The sequence below is a fragment of the Elgaria multicarinata genome, chromosome 15 (assembly GCF_023053635.1).
Source record: "Elgaria multicarinata webbii isolate HBS135686 ecotype San Diego chromosome 15, rElgMul1.1.pri, whole genome shotgun sequence".
In the NCBI taxonomy this organism is placed as follows: domain Eukaryota; kingdom Metazoa; phylum Chordata; class Lepidosauria; order Squamata; family Anguidae; genus Elgaria; species Elgaria multicarinata.
In genome coordinates, this window is record NC_086185.1 from 1,291,597 (window position 1) to 1,308,919 (window position 17,323).

General features: G+C 47.9%; 1 protein-coding gene across 1 annotated transcript in view; it reads left to right on the top strand.

Annotated features, from left to right (window-relative positions):
* IL1RAPL2 (interleukin 1 receptor accessory protein like 2) overlaps positions 1 to 17,323 on the top strand; it is a 385,158-nt gene that overhangs the window by 189,794 nt on the left and 178,041 nt on the right. The window contains exon 4 of the mRNA XM_063141726.1: positions 12,530 to 12,716. Within this exon, the coding sequence (XP_062997796.1) occupies positions 12,530 to 12,716 (187 nt within the window). The remainder of the gene's footprint in view (positions 1 to 12,529; positions 12,717 to 17,323) is intronic.

The window sequence follows — 17,323 nt, forward strand, 5'->3', positions numbered from 1 at the left end:
AAGACGGGGAGACTGTTGAGCAAACAAATGGGACCTTCCAGGTCATGACTTCTCTATGCCTCCACCAGACCTCTGTCCATCACTGAGTCTCTTGTGGGTCCCCGATGGGATAGAGTGTTTCGTTGTTGTCATGGCCTGAGATGTTTGCCCGCCCTATTAAAATGTTTGCAGTGCTATAAGCTGTGGGTTTTGCTGAGATTTATACTTCTAGGATTGTAGGCCAGCCCTCTCCGGTGAAGCGAGGGAGGCCTCAGGCACCTTGCCGCCCCACCCCCCCCAGCACCCAAACGGCAACTTGAGACAAATACAGAAGGAACTGCTAGGTTGATTTGGATGCACTGCTGAGGCACCAGCCCAGCAAGGTTCGGGGGATGCCGGGGACCACGAGGCGCCTGGCCTTCGGGTTGATTAGGCGCTTGGTCTTGTAGACGTGGAGACTGTTCTGCCGCCTCAGACTGAGCCCTTTGTCATGCAGTAGCCGCCTGAGCTGCTCACGACCTGACCCTCCCTGCTTGGCTCCTTCCTTGCTCAACCACTGGCCAACCCTGGCATGCCTGAATGCCAAAGATATTTGTTTATTTCATGTATTACATTTATATACCGCCCCATAGCTGAAGCTCTCTGGGCAGTTTACAAAAGTTAAAAACAATGAACATTAAAAAAGTACACAACATTTAACGATGATACCGCTCGGGTCTGAGGTAGCAGATCCGTGTGAGGATGGCTGAGATGAGGACGGCTCAAGCTGTTGTGATCTGCACCCGTCGCGGCTGTACTTGCCGTGTATGCGGTGGAGCAACTGCGTTTCCTCGTGAGGAAGTGTAGCCTCCTTTCCCTGTTCTCTATAGCCAAATGTAGTGATGGGAAGGGGGTGAAAGTGGGTAAGCCCACCCCAGCTCAGGGGTTTCCACCTCAACAGTCTGCTCCATACAAGGGAATGGGCACTTTCAACCCCTGCCCAGTTGTATGAAAGAAGGGCAAGGGGCCGCCTGCGTAAGGCCCACTGGAGGAGGACCTTTTTGCCCCCAGAGTTGCAGGCCCTCTAGTATCCCAAGGATCTGGGTTCTCCTTAAGGGAATTTCCTGATTAGCTCGGATCCCCGTCAATATTGGCTGCTCCAGACAGACGGCAGTCTTCTCTGTGGGCGATTATGTTGGGTTAGTCCAACATTCAAGCTGGTGAAGTAGGACTAACAAATCCGTACTGCTGAGAGAGATTCTCAAAAGACCTCATTTTTTAAAAAGTCTTGCAGTGCAACCCTTTTCACGTTTACTTGGAAGTACGGCCCACTTCATTCCATGGAGCTTCCTCCCAAGTTATTGAGTATACAGGAGGATTGCAACCTTAATTTCATTGTAGCAGTGACCTTACGTTAAAACCTCTCTTATTCAGCTTCCTTATGGAGAACATCAGCACAATTGTACCGGCCATTCCAGTAACAATGTTGTGGTCTGCAGCAGGGAGCATGAAGTGATATCCAAGTTTGAAAAATGATTGTAGTACATCACAATAACATCTTGAATCACGATGATGATGATGATGATGATGATGATATTATATGAGGATGCATCTTCAATTCTTACCTATCCTCCCCCCTTTAAAAGAAGAAGAAATGTCCGAGTAATCTGTTTTTTGGCATTATGCCTTGCAATTATACATAGAAGACCACATTTCTTGCTTCAGTGCATTTATTTCTTTTTCTTCTCCCCTTTCTGGAAATTTGGCAGTGCAGCCTTGTTTTCATTGTTTGTAAAATGATAAGTGGCTTAAAATAGTGGAGGATTTGGCTATCAGTATTTCCTTTTCATTTCATTAAATTGGGGCTTGATTACATTTGGTGGGCAATGGGGGACGAAATGATGGCGCATTAGCAACAGGCTGCCTGCGCTTTGCCTCTCCTAATTCCAGGCTCATCATCCAAAAGTTGCACATTTCTTCATCTTCTTCTTAGGCTGAAATTGTCAGCCTTGGCTATGAACCAGAGCAGGTCGAAATGTTGTTAGAATGCAGCCCTGACAGAAGAAGAAGAAGAAGAGGAGGAGGAGGAGGAGGAGGAGGAGGAGGGCGGCAGCGGCCCTGGGAGCAACAGGGAGGCAGGTGGCCCACAGGTAGCCAATCAGGCTGAAGCCCCATAGAAATATCCCCAAGGCCGATATTAAGCTGCATTAAGCTGACAATGTCAGAACCTGCAACTACGCAGCAGCGCCAGCACAGGAAGGGGACCCCGGGGGAGCACAGCTCTGGCGCTTTTTTCGGAACAAGAGCAGTGATGTCGTCTGCTAGAGCAGCAGGGGAGCCAGTGGGCCTTCCTGCATTTGTTGGCACCGGCAGGGAGAGTGGGAGGGATTTTATCAAATTTCCCCCCTTTTGTAAATGGCAAGATACGTAAATTGCATAAGCAGCCGTAATTTATGCATAACAAAACACATTACAGCCGGCATTTCTTTGAAATACATTAACTATGGCCGTAATTTGCCAAAGATATGGAAGTTGCTTATTCAATTTATGTATCTTGCTGTTTTTAAAGGGATTTTTTTTGGACAAACTCCAGGGGCTCCAGGGAAATCCATTGAGCCCCAAGAGGGCTGGATTTCCCCGCAAGAGATATCCCCAGGACCGGACCCATGCAGATTCACACATCCCTACTCGAAGGTAGAATGAGGATCCTGTTGTCTGACCCTAACTCACCCTTGGCTTCCAAGTCTGGAGTCCCAACGATCTGCATGATGTTGTGTCACACCACAGACTGGGGCCGAGGTCAGGCGCTCTCAGGGGCCGAGGTCAGGCGCTCTCGCATTTCAGAGTGGAAAGGAGAAAGGGCTGCCTTCCACAGAGCGCCAGCGGGCCCCTTCATCTTCCACTGCCTCCTGATGCTAGCTTAGTGGAAGGCTGTCGGCGCCTCCATTACAAGGCCTCGTTTTTCAAGAACTTAACAAATCAGCAACAAAGATTCCGCTCTGGATTGAAACGTTTCATGCCAAAGCATCAAGAAATGAACTGTCTGCCACCATAATTGGTTGAAATAAAACAATAAATCCAAGATCTGGAATGCCTAAAACTTATCATAAGCAAGAGAATCAACACTTGGGGAGGCTTCTAGGACATAGTCCTAAGCTTTCCATTACTAGTTTTGGGAGGAGAGGTGGTTTTTCTTAGCAGTTTTCAAGGGAGGGCATGGTGCTTATGTTATGCAACCATAGGAGATAGCTGAAGGTTCCCTTCTTCCCCCTCCTCGGAATTGTAAACTTTTAAAGGAGCCCAACACTGTTCATGGAGAAACAAAATTCTCTCTGCTCTTCCCATAATGCAGAGTTGGGCAGCCTGCGGCCTTCCAGGTCCTGTTGGGCTGCAACTCCTATCAGCGCTCATGAAGAATGAAGGATGGTGGGGGGTGCAGACCAAGTGGCCAACCCTGCCTTTGGAGCCAGGCCGCATGACCTAGCATTGCACCAGGCCCAGGGGCATTGTCAGGCCTGGACCTATGGGTCTCTGGCTCCTGAATCTATTTCATCCCTGCCCTCATGATAGGAGCATTGCTTCCTTGCCCTGCTTGTTGTTGTTATTATTATATTTATTTGTATCCCGCCTTTTGCCCAATGCTGGGCCTCACCAATGCTTAGTGATTTCCCAGAGGCATCTGATATGGAAACAGGGTGGTGGTCCACATGGTCCTTTGCTCTGATCCGGCAGAGGCCTGAGTTTCTGAATGAAGTGTTGAGTAATCAAGTGAAAAGGGACCAAGATGTGCAGAAGTGGTCCCTCATTTCCCTGAAGTGGCATAAAGCTTATTTCAAAAGTAGCCGTGATTCTAGTCTCATAAGAGTGCTCCTTTGCCTAAAACCTGGACTCCGTTGTTCTATTCTCTAAAGGGGAGGAGGAGGAGGAGGAGGAGGAGGAGGAGGAGGAGGAGGAGGAGGCGGAGGCGGCAGGGCATCCAAACCAAAAGTTAAGCTTACGTTGTCCAGGCGTGGGTGATCATTCCGAGCCCTGGACAAGAACATGAATCTGCTTAGAACACAGATGTAAAATTTGCTCTCCTAATAGGAAGAGGAAACCCCAGCTTCAGTTAAGAGTCGAGCTGATTTGCTGCTAAGCTCAGCCCCGGAGGGACTGCTAGACAGTCCTCCTTGCAGTTTGTGATACCATCATCATAGTTCATTGCCATCGGATGCCACCTCTGGGGAGAAAACAGCTACGCAAACAGAAGAAGCTATGTTTCTTCTGCCTTGCTTTGTGATTCTCACACCTGCTTCGCCGCAAAGGTGGCTGCTTCCTGGCACCGCTGGAACGATGGCTGTCAGCTTAGATGTCAGCAATGAGTAAGCAGGCAGCCTGGTGGAGCGCATGAGCTGCATGCAGAAGGTCCCAGGCTCAAGCTCCGGTTCAAAAGGACTTAGGCAGCAAGGCCGGGAAAGACCTTTGTGTGGAACCTCAGTGAGCCACGGATGGCTTCCTCTGGCCACTAGGGGCACGCTACAGCTGAGCTGAAATTTCCCAGGATGGTGGTGGTGTATTTTCCTCCTTCACCACAAGCGGAGGTGGGCAACATCAGATGTTTCAGCCGAAAACTCCCATCCAGCCCTGGTCAGCATAGCCAATGGTTGGGGGCAATGAGGATTATTGGCCGAAACATCTGGAAGGCCACAAGTTACCCAGACTTGCCCTAGAAAGTGAAGGGGACATTGCGGAACTTTCTCAGAATATTCTCCATCATTTTGGGGGGGGGGGGGTGACAGCTGCCATTTCCCCACCCACAATGCCCCAGAATGACTCTGAGAGGGTGCTCTTTGGCATGGCCGGGCCTGAGAACCATGGGACATCAGATGTGATCCCGTGGCTATTGCTCCATCAACGGCCCTGCTGGGCTGTGTCCATGTTCACTGTCTCCCTCCTCCCACGCACACCCTAGGAGTCTGCGCATGCACGGCCTGTTTGTGTATGGGCATTGGAGTGCTTCTCTTTTGTGTTTTGCTCTTTGTTTTGCATTTCTGTGTTCCTTGTGGTTCCTCCCTCTTCTTTGTGGATGGGTCTGTTTTGGCTACCAAACCATTGGCACACCCATCCTCAGCTTTAGGTGGAGTGATCTATCGAATAGGGAACATGCCAGGAATGATGGTTACCCAGTCTGTTCGTTGTACAGGCCCTTACTAGAATATAACCCGAGAGCCCTGCTGGATCATCTAGTATCTTGCTTTCTGGTCTGGCCAGATAGTTGCCTCCAGGAAGCTCAACAGCAAGGCTTGAAAACCGCCCCCCCTTCTTTGCTGTCATTCCCAGTAAAGGGATACTCCATAGCAGGTGTGCTAACGGGGGAGGTGGGGGGCGGGCGTACAAGCGATGCTCCTGCCCACCCAGGTTCTCTGAGATCCTCTCATTGCTCGCCCCTCCTTGCCTCATGCTTGCAGTTGTGATCTTTGATATTTTTTTATCGTTTTGCACGAATGGGAAAGTTGTGCAAAACGAATACGATTGAAGGGAAAGCTGCACAAAAGAATCTCAAATTTGTAGAACAAAGTTCCAAAGTAGTGCAAATTTCCCCCATAGAATTTGCTAACACTTTTGAAGAGCGTGCTCTCCTGCTTGCACCTGCGTCCGCAGTTGTGGGCAGGGCATGTTAGCATGTTTCATGCTAACATGCCTGTGTATGTGCATGTGTGAGGGGGGTGTGTGTGTGGGCGGGCGGCGGGCGTGTCCATCCATTTCATCAAGGCTAGAAAACCAGCAACCAGCTCTCTCTGTCTCCTCTCCTTCCTGTTGCCTTGGTAAGAATTATATTGCTGATCGCTGAACCGTGGAAATGTCTGGGGGGGATTTGATGTCAAAACCAACATTCATTCTAAACTTTTATATGCGCTGGTAGTGACATTTCTCTGATTACATTTAACCCGATTGGTCAATGGGAGATTTCCTTAGCATTTTATAGTGTGCTTTCCAGCGATGGTGTTGGTGATTTGCTTCCCTCCCTCTTTTCTGAGCTGAACTTGAATTCTAGCAACAGCAGGCAGCAGACATGACAGAAGCATATGGTGGAGTAAATGGAGATTACAGGAAACTCCGTAGAAAAGGAGTGAGCAAATCCCAAGAGATTAAGGCGGTTTGCAATAAACGACGTGCATAGAGGTTCCGTTGCCGCTTTAAGAAGGGGCATTTCCATGCCAAGGGAGGGCAATCGTGGGTGTTGCATTTAATCAGCCATATTTAAAAGAGAAGGGAGTTGCAGCTAATTTTATCGGGATGAATTCTTGGGGCTGTTAGTGAAAGGGATTTCCCCCGGATTTGGCACCAGACGCGCCTCCCTCATCTCCATTGCGATATTTTTAGCGCCACGCAGGCTTCAGCTGAGGACACAGTGTTCTCAGCGGAGGCTGGTGGCTCTGATCTCAGTGGGACCATGAAGCCTTTCTGGGTTTCAGTCAGAACCAGCCAGAACATTAAAGGGTCCGTCACCTTGGAGACCTCCATTAGAGTTCCAGCTGGTTTTGACTGACAGCCAGAACGGATTCACAGCCCCACCGAGACCAGAGCCACCGGCCACTATTCCCATGCAGCACACAGGTTCACTCACCCTAGATGTGTTGGGCGAACGTGGCTTGACGTTGTTCCAAGACAAACCCTCGTTTCTGACCAGCGACTCTGCTTCTGATCCTTACTCTCACTTGCATGTTCCTCTTTCGTAATTATCACATTTCTATACAGTCCAAAAGCCAAGTACCTCTGGGCAGTTCACAATTAAAACCATAAAATACACACAGTAAAACATAACATAAACCCTTTAAAAGTTAAAAAATACAGTATAAATCCCACATTAAAAAAACAGCAGCAGTATAAAGATTTAAAAATAGAGGGACAGATTTGAAAACAGCAGAAACTAAAAGGGCAAAAGGGGCCATGCTGTTGCGATGGACAGGCGCCTCCCACCTTGGGGTAGCCATGGCAGAGCAGACGGAGCAACAGAGCTGGACTTTCCCTGCGCCTTCCTCCTGCTCTGTGTTTTGGCTAGAGGGGCTCTGGCAACAGGGAGAGAAGGAGGTCCGGGGGATACGGAGTAAGCTGCACCCCCCAGTCCCCACCCCTCCCTGTCCACTGGCCCTCCGCCTCTCCCTCCTTTCTGAGGGAGGGAGAACTTTCATGGTTCTCTCCATGCCAGCTGTGAGGGGGAGGAGGGGGGGCTTGGATCCGTGGCGTTGAGGTCGGAGCGCTGCCTCCAGCCTTGGATCCATGAATCGTAGCTATCCTGTGGCCCCTCAGACTCCGCTGAGAGCCCATCGCATTGCTCCTTAGAATCACTGGGGGAATAAGGAGGTCTTCACTTGGCACTGAAAATGCTACCAGATCAGCACCAGGCCAGCCTCCCTGGAGAGGACGTCCCACAACTATGTTGCCACAATGGAAATCCTTCTGATCTCAAATTACCCTTGTAACTTAAGATGTGGTGATGGGGACTTCAAAAATAAATAAATTGTGTGGCTATAATTATCTCGAAGAAATGTGGATTTAGCGTACTAAAGAGTAAAAGGGATGGGAAAGGGAGATATGTTATGATACAGGGGCAAATGGCAGGATCGTGCCATGGTGAAAGTCCCAGTGCTGGGTTGGGGGACGCTTTGTGCAGGGTGAGTCCGGCGGCTCTCAAGTTCTAATTGCAACTTTGGGAGGACAGTCAGCTCCAAAAATGGATGGTATTTTGATCCTTCCACTCATAAACCCAACCCTTTAGAAGTGCTGACACCTTTTCAGTTAGCAGATCCGTGTCGGCCTTTGGAGGCTGAGACAATGGGGACTGGGCTGGTCGTCAGCGTGATGCCCTGGAAAACAGCCGGCCCCTGTAGGAGATCAACTTTCAAGCCCTTTGCCTGATTTGATTTCCTCGCCAAGTGATGGCTTCCCTGACAGTAGTCAGCCTCTTTCTTTCAGGCAGAATTGGATGCTCTTTGATGCTTTAGGGCCTACATTTATTTGAGCTGCAGCTCGTGACTGAATGGGGTTTCTTCTTTAGAACAGCCGTCCAAAGTATTTTGTTCTCGCGGAGGTCATTCCTGCAAACCTTCACCCAGCGCCTCTACGTGGGAGAAGAGGGGCGTTGTATGTTCCCCCTCTTTTGTCAACCTGCCATTAGCCACCCACTAGCCATGCAAGTGCTGTCCGTTTGCTTCGTGGGTTGAATTCAATTCCTTCCCTTTCCTTGACCCCACAACCACTCCAGGTATGACCCAATAAAAGCAATGTGAGCAGAATGAAAACAAATACGAAGCAACAACTCTTTTCTCCCAAATGGTCTCGTAGGGCAAACTTTTCGTTCAGCGAAATGAGGCGACAGACTGGAAGTGGCCATCCAATGAATACCATCAAGCAAAAGGAAATTGGGGGTGGGGAGGAAGACAAAGCCATCCCTTGAAGAGGTGACCCCTTTTTGTTGATGTGCCCTTTCCTCCACCAACCCCACTATTTCTACATATCTTTTTGTTTGTCAAAATCCATCCCAGGATTCTCTGTGGGGCTAAAATTGGATGCTCTTAAGAACTGTACTCCTTGCCACTTTAGGTGATCTGGCCCTGCTGAGAGTAGGGAGGGGTCCGTGCACTGGGCTGTTTACTATTTCTGCAATGTGTTCCAATACGTATCATACCCTACTAATCCCCGTACAATGCCTTGTCTCCCTTCTGGCGGTGCACACGGTGCTTTGCTAATCAGACAGTCAGTTTTCTCAATCCTGCCCACCCTTAATTGTAACTAATGAGAGGAACTGTGCATTTTTAGGTCCTTGTTCCAGGGAGCACTTTAAATAGAATCCGCCATGGGCAGTGTTGAAAATATGAGCTAAATAATGCAAGATAGTTGGCAGAAAAATATGGCACTATTTCATTTTACCAAATGTAGATTTTAGAAACCTTCTCCTGAACCCATTATTATCCAGGCTTCCAAGATGCCTGACCTTTCTTCTTGTAATCAGGAAAATCCATAATCACCAAGGGAAGTTAATTCTGAACAATTGCTTCAACTATGCTGATTATATAAATAATGAATAATAAAACACAGGCTGCTAAACATGTGGGTTAACCCCCCACACACATACACACACACACCTCTCTACAAGGGTTCTGAATGCTCATCTTTGACCCAGTTCAGCAGGGCTGCAGGCCCAAAGGCTACTTGGCAAGTTCTGGAGGGAGATGGCCTGTAGTTGAGGGCAACCAGCAGCAGAAGGTCCACCCAAGTGGGAGAGCTGGCTTTAGGCAGACGACCACAGCCAGGCTCTGCGGGACCCCGGACAGCTCCGAGGGATACCAGAAGCTGATCCAATGCAGGCTGAATGGCTTCCTGAAGGAGCACCTCTGCTCATGCCAGCCTTCTCATGGATTAAGCTATCCAGATGAGGTCCTTCTCCAAGGAACCATCAGCTGTACAGTATCCACAGGGCTGGCACCCGGGGTAGGCATCATTGGCACCTGCTGGAGGCCCACACTGACCAAAGGTCTCTGGAGGTGCTCCTCCTCCTCTTCACCACTGCAAGCCACTTGTTCACCTGCCTCTCATTCTGGTCCAGAAGATGGTGGTGATGAGAAGGAGGAGGAGGAGATAGATGCCGCTCCTTCCTCGCTCACTGGTTCTCTCAATGGCCTGATTCAGACAACATGCTAAACCATGTTGCTGAACCACAAAAAGGTTAAGGGAATGCAATGCATTGTCTGAACCAGGCCACTGTCAGGTAGCAATGAGGAGAACATGGATGAGGAACACTAGCAATGGTGACTGTGGCGGTGAGAAGGTAGGCTCACTGAAGGAGGGGGCACATGTTTTGCCCATGGACCACAGAAACCTTGAGCCGGCTCTGATCATGTATGTACAATGGAGAAGGCCTTTTCTGTGATGGCACCCTGACTTTGTAATACCTTCTGTAGAAAATCAAAGGTAAAATGCAGTTAAAATATATCGTTCATGGGGAAATAGGAATGTGTTTTGAACCCCTGCTTCTAACTAATAGGAACAGTGAGAGGTGAAGATAGAGAGGCACTCTATCCAAAGGATAACTGGTGCTTTGTAAACTGGTGCTCCTGTAAGCAGTGGTAGCTCCCGGTTGCTGCAAAGAAGTTGTTAAGACCTTAGTGGTGCAATGTTAGACCTGTCAGCTGATAGACTCAACAGGAGGATTCAAAAAGTTGAGTTTTGATGCTGAGGTCGCTTATGAATAGGAATAAGCCAACGAACTGGCCGATAGTGAGGGATGTGTACGCCCATTGGTCAGAGGGTCCTGGCTGAAAGTGTATACAAGGGAAGTAACAGAATGGGAGGCATGCGTTCTGGTGGACAGTGGCCCAAGGAGAAGAGGCTAGGAGAAAAGGTGGCATGTTTGTCCCAAGATCTGAAATGCTACTCCCAGGTTTGGACTTGGTCACCTTTCTTGCCAATGGGTCTGTCTTTTACTTGCAGAGGTCCTCCCCCCGCCCCCTCCACACTTTTAATGTGTGGGAGAGCTACAGAAAGATCTCTGGTCCACCATTCGAAATAGTAGCGCTCTCTACAGCCTCATTCGGTTGCAAGCCAACTTTCCTTCTGAGCTGGACTGCCTGTGACGGAGCGACCAGCCTCCTCCTCAAAGCCGTCTGATATCCTGGGGGAAGCGAGTCTCTAATGCAGCTCCCTGCCTTCTGCCAAGTAAATAGTTTTGAAACACAGACTCTGCAGGGGAAAACAAGACTTATAGAGTTGTTGCATGAACCGTCTGCCTTGCACGGTGGCAAATTCCTCTCCAGGGTTTCTCGTTGATGGTTTGCAACCACCCAGTGTGTTATTCTCACTGCAAACCCCTTTGGCTGCAGTGTACCCAATTAAAGTGACAAAAAGAGGCATGATGGGAAAATGCCGCCCTTGTTAAGATGTCTGCCATTCTTTGTAGGCTGCTCTTAAAGGGGACCACGTTTCCCATCATGCCTAATGAAACTCAGGATGTGACAGATTGGATTGCAACATTCCTGCGCGGCCTGTAAATGCTTGAGGAGCAGATCATGATAAAAGGCAGGCTGAGCTGTTTCCATTGGTGTTCACCTAGCACTATGAACAGGGAGACTTTTTAACCATTTCCCCCACTCTGGGTGCTTAATATGGCCTCTCTGTTATGATTTAAAGGGGGAAAGTTCTGGAAGGCTAAAAACAAGAAAGAAAAAGAGCCACCCGTTGTGATGGGCCTGGATGAAAGCTCCATCCCCAGAGGGATTCCAACAAAATCTCCACCTTTTGGACTAGTAAAACAATCTGACATATATTTACAGCTATACAAATACAAACAGAGGCAAACCTCTGGCATTCCTATTGCTACCTCCCCCCACATCACCAGACAGTGTCCCTCTGCCCCCAGGCGCATTTCTCCTTCTCGCTCTCTTCCAAGTTCCAAAGGGCTTTTTCTTCACACACACACACACACACACACACACACACACACACACACACAGTTCTGCCCCCTGTTCAGCTGCATGAACAGCCTTTCGATGTGAAAATCAGCAAAATGTGAGGTCCTTTGAGTTCCACCTCAAAGCTCAGTCCAACTCATGTCCAGATCAGGTTGTGAGATGCTTTCCCCCCTTTTTCATTTGGAAATTGCAAAGTATTTCAGTGTGTACTTGAGTATGTACTTGGGCGGTTGTTCAGAAGGACACAATCTTCTCCCATTGATTTAAGCACATTTTAGAATGTGCTTTTTCCATGCACCTTTTTCTAATGCATGCATTTTGGGAATGTACCCCACCCCAGATAGCATCACAAGTTCAGGAAGGTATGAGCTTTGACCACTGATCATATTCATGTTTAGGTTTGGGAGGGTGGAGAGATTACATTCTGGTCACAAATGCACTGAAACAAATTTCTAATACATTGCTAGTGTGTTTTCACCTTTACCAAGCTCTAATACCTACCACAGAGAGGGAGTGGGGCAGACAGAAATTATCAGCCAGTTCCATACTATTGGGCAAACCATTCTATGCCACTAACCTCACAAAAACTCACTCTACCTAACACATTGAATAGTTAGCCATCCTCCCGTAATAATACTTATACACTGGGGAATAAAATTAATTACGTGTATACAACTTGGAAAGACATATCAAACTGTATTTGCCACATATGTTTGTCAGTGATACAAGGTGATTCCCATTTTTGACGGGAAAGAAATTATTTCTTCTTTTGCTATCCTTCCTTTGCTTCTGGACTCCTACGGAAGTTTTCTACAAGCCTAGCTCAGATGGGATCTCAATGGAAGAGCTGTCAAACTGGTGAAGATTTGGGTGGGTGGGTGTGGTTTAGAGGATTTTCCTAGTTTCTGAATGCTCCTAGAAATTTTTGTACATATTTATCTCTTTTTAATGACACCATTATTGTTATTGACTGTATTTTTGTTATTTTAAATTTTTTGATTTTTTAAAATATTGCTTTGCATGGCCCATGCTGAAGTAGAAAAGGCTTTTAACAAATTGTTATTACTATTAATACAATTACTATCCTCATCCTCTGATATTATTCTTTTGCTATTTCTCTGCAGAAACTCAACATACTGCATGAAGGTGTCGATGTCCTTGACCGTTGCCGAAAATGAATCGGGGCTTTGCTACAACAGCACAATTCGCTACTTAGAAAAATCAGAAATCACTAGAACAAAGATCATTTCCTGCCCTGATATTGAGGATTATAAAACTGGAAACCGAGAACCAGACGTCATATGGTACAAGGTAATGCACTTGTGGTCATTTTCTTTAGTTCGTATAATACAAGTTGTGGCCAGATTTTACAGCATGACCAAGCTGAGGTAACGTTTACAATGCTGAGAGAATAAATAACATTCTGTTAATATTGGTGGAATATCAGATGAGGAGTTTGCAGGATCTGAATTGCTCAGTCCTGGATCCTGTCCTGTCCTTATGCACAAGGGCGGAGGGTGGGTGGGTGGGTGTGTGCAAGCGCTTGGTTGGGTCTGGGGTCCCCCTGCGCCCCGCCTCCTGGATCCCTCCCGGTGCACGCCAACTCCGCCCAGCGTGCCGTGCGAGCCCCTAGCCTTTACTGGACTTGTCTGTGAGTGCCTAGCAGCTATCCTACCCTTCAGCAAATCGCCATTTTGCATAAAAATGGCAAATTGTGTTTTTTCATAAACCAAATCTTATGCAAATGGCAGCCATAAAGCAGCCATTTATGCAACGTACAGGTGTATATGGACTAGGGATGTGCTCCGCTCCGATTAGGAGCGTAGAAGCAGTAGCGGATTGGCCTGCTCCGCCTTACCCAGAGGCGGAGTAGGAGCGGACCGCGGACCCCCTAGAAGCAAGGCGAAGAGAAGCGACCATTTTTCGGAGCTCCGAGTTCAGTCGGAGCGCTCCGGTCGCCATCTTGAAAACATTTCGCCATAGGATTGCATTGCGGCAAATAATCGCGCATAACTACGTTGTTTTTGAAGCTATCGTTCTGGAAATTCTTGTGCACAGAGAGTCGTGGATGGGGGTCATTTTGAGACCACTCTCACCTCTCTGCGTGCTGTGGTTCACGTGCAATATTTTTTTAAAAATCGGGGCAACCGCGGGGCTCAAACTGCGTTTCGGCTTTTCGCCCATAGGATTGCATTGAGGGAAAGAATCGGGGATAACTGGGGGGGGGTTTAAGCTATCGTTCTGAAAATTCTTGTGCACAGAGAGTCGTGGATGGGGGTCATTTTGAGACCACTCTCAACTTTCTGCATCGTACGGGTCGCGGGCTAGAAGTTTTTTAAAAATAGGGTCAACCGCGGGGCTCCGTTTCGGCTTTTCGCCCATAGGATTGCATTGAGGGAAAGAATCGGGGATAACTGGGGGGGGGTTTAAGCTATCGTTCTGAAAATTCTTGTGCACAGAGAGTCGTGGATGGGGGTCATTTTGAGACCACTCTCAACTTTCTGCGTGCTGTGGTTCACGTGCAATATTTTTTTAAAAATCGGGGTTTGGGTTTTTTTTTTTTATTATTATTATTTTGGAAGCGATGACAGGCACATTCAACTCCCAATCCTGATGAGAATTCATCTCCTCAGAAAGCATCCTCCTCCAATCCCAGCGTTGGAGGGGGGACTAAGGCAGACCCACCCTGAGAACTTTCTGTTTTGTGTCTCTTTGTGGGTTGGCGTTCGTGGAGGGAACACTTACTTAGCTAGTGCTCCTGCTTTGGAGATAGATTAATTTAATATAGGTTTAGTTTGGCGCGTGTGTGTGTTTGTTTGCTTCTTTCTGACTTGTAGCTTAGTTTGCCCTGTGTTTTCCCCTTACTTTGATTTAATATAAACTTTATTTTTGAATTTTGGAGTGTGTGGTTGGGTTGGTTGCCCCCCCCCTTCCCTGTATTAAAGCCTGACTGTTCTGCTTTTGTGAAAGCTTTCTTTTGAAAGCATACACACACTTTTTGTCCCATTTCCCTACATTTATATTCTTAAACATATTTTATTATATTCTTTCACATAGTCCATTAGTATATATTCTCATACATATTATATTAGTATTCATATTTTGTTCTTCTTATAGTAGTGGTTGGTTCTTTTTCCCCCTCCCCTCTCTTAAATCCTGATTGTGTTTCCTTCTATCTTCTATACCAAATATACCAAAAAAATTGGATTCTCTTTTTCTTCTCTGTGTAACTTCGACGGAGTGGGCTGCTTTTGTCAAGTTCAACAGGCAGCCACAGATTGAGCATTTTGGGGAAAGCATACGCACACCATTTCCCTATTCTTAAACATATTATTATTATATTCTTTGACATAGTCTTAGTAGTCTATTAGTATACATTCTCATACATATTAGTAGTAGTATTCATATTTTGTTCTTCTTATAGTAGTGGTTGTCCCATTTCTTGTCCCATTTCCCTACATTTATTAGTAATATTCTAAAACATATTATTATATTCTTGTAGATATTCTTAGTAGTATATTCTCATACATATTAGTAGTAGTATATTTTATTGTTCTTGTCCCATTTCCCTACATTTAAACATATTATATTCTTCTTATACATATTCTTAGTAGTACCTTATACATAGTATTAGTAGTATTAATATTTTGTTAGTCATCATGAAAAGAGAAAGCAGGCGTGCTGAAAGCAGCAAGGCTCAGTCTGCCAGCAGGGCTTCCTCTCCTCCTGTGAAACTCAAACGGGCAACTCCTTGGCTGACTGCTCCAAAACAGAAGCAGGACAAGCAGCAGGCAGAGCCACTCTCTTCTGCAACTTGTGCCCGGCGTTCTCTTTTTGAGGGTGGGAATGGGAAAAGTGCCCGTTTGCAAGAGGCACGTGGCAGCAGTGCCATTAGAGGAGGAGGAGTATCCCCAACTCCTTCATTCTCCTTTCAGCCCACGAGCCCGCTGATGGACCTAGACGAGGTCCTCAGCACAGTGGAGGGGGGGGAGGAGGAGGAGGCGGTGGGCCTCCAGGATGTGGGGGCTGAGGAGGAGCAGCAGCAGGCCGAGGCTCTCTCCCCAGTCTCATCCCACACCCCTGTTTCTGTGGCAACACCAGAGAGCTCAGGCGGGCAATTGGTGGTGTCACCACAGAAACGAAAGACAAGCATCGTGTGGGACCACTTTGAGTTGGGAGCGGATCCCCGCTTTGCTGTCTGTCGCCACTGCAAACTCAGCCTAAGCAGGGGTTCATCGACAGGGCATTATGGAACCAGCAGCATGAAGATGCATCTTCATAGGCAGCACCAGGCGATCTTGCTGGGGAAAGAGGCGGGCAAGGCGACTGGTTCCAGGGGAAAGCCGAAGGCTGCTGCTGGCACTGCCACTCTAAGCTCTCCATCTCCCATCCCCACAAGGGTTAGGCAGGCAACCCTGCAGGACATGGGGTGGGGGAAGTATTGACCCACAAGATGGCGTTTTCCAATGCCCACCCAGGGTGCTACTGTGTTGGGGCATCTGCCGGGACTGACTCCTCCCCAATACTAGATCTATGACATGTCACTCTGCCTGCCCCTCTGCTAGCCTGTCCTCCTCGGTGACCGACTCGCTGGGATGGTTTGCGTTTGCAATGCGTGACTAACTGCAATGCTGGCTTAGAAACCAGCCATCACTTCCTTGTGCCCCCAGAAATGCCCGCAGCCTGCCTGCCTGCCTGCCCGCCTCCCCCGGGGTGCTGCTGTGGTGGGGCATCTGCCAGGACTGACTCCTCGCCTACTCTGCCTGCCTCTCTGCCCGCCTGGTGCCTGGTTTGCTCCCAATCGTCCTCCTCTGTGCCCCTCAAGGCGTAACTGCTGGCTTAGAAAGAAACAACCAGCCATCTTTGCCTCACTTTGCGCCCACTTATGGGTTGGTTTGCTATGCGTTAGTGCTCAAGCCATCCTTGCGGCACTACAATGCATGCTGCCTGCCTGCTTTCCATTGATGGTGCTATATAAATAAATAATAATAATAATAATAATTCTCCCCTTCCCGCCTTGCAGCGATGGTGTATGTGTCTTGCTTTGACTAAGGGGAGAAGTCCTTCCTGCGCTCACTTAGACTTTATCAAATTCAATAATCCCTTTTTCAAATGTGCCAGAAGATTTAGGGTTATCTCGTGGCATGTTGGGATTGCCTTGGAACTGGCCCCATTGAGCTGTCTGCAATTGCAACTTTAAATCCCTGACATACTGGAGTGTTCAAATTTCAAAAGTTCCCCTAACATCAGGGGATGATGGGATTGCCTTGAAACTTGGTGTCCATGGGGACACATGGGTAAGCTGTCATGGGACCAAAGGATAGGTTTCTAACGTGCAAATTGACGTAGTTGTAGAATGGGACTTGATTTGGGGTGAGTTAAAAAGTTTAAGCCGCGCCAAAAATCAGGGGATGATGGGATTTGCTTGCAACTTGGCGTGCATGTGGACACATGGATAAGCTCTCCTGGTGCCGAGTTTGAGGTTTCTAACATGCAAATTGACGGAGCTATCCCAAGGGGTGTGAATGGGGTGCCCGATTTTCATAAATTCCCCAAAAATCAGGGGATGATGGGATTGCCTTGAAACTTGGCGTGCATGTGGACACGTGGATAAGCTATCATGGTGCTGAGTTTGAGGTTTCTAACGTGCAAATTGACGTAGTTGTAGAATGGGACAATTTGGGGTGAGTTAAGCCATGCCAAAAATCAGGGGATGATGGGATTTGCTTGCAACTTGGCGTGCATGTGGACACATGGATAAGCTCTCCTGGTGCCGAGTTTGAGGTTTCTAACATGCAAATTGACGGAGCTATCCCAAGGGGTGTGAATGGGGTGCCCGATTTTCATAAATTCCCCAAAAATCAGGGGATGATGGGATTGCCTTGAAACTTGGCGTGCATGTGGACACGTGGATAAGC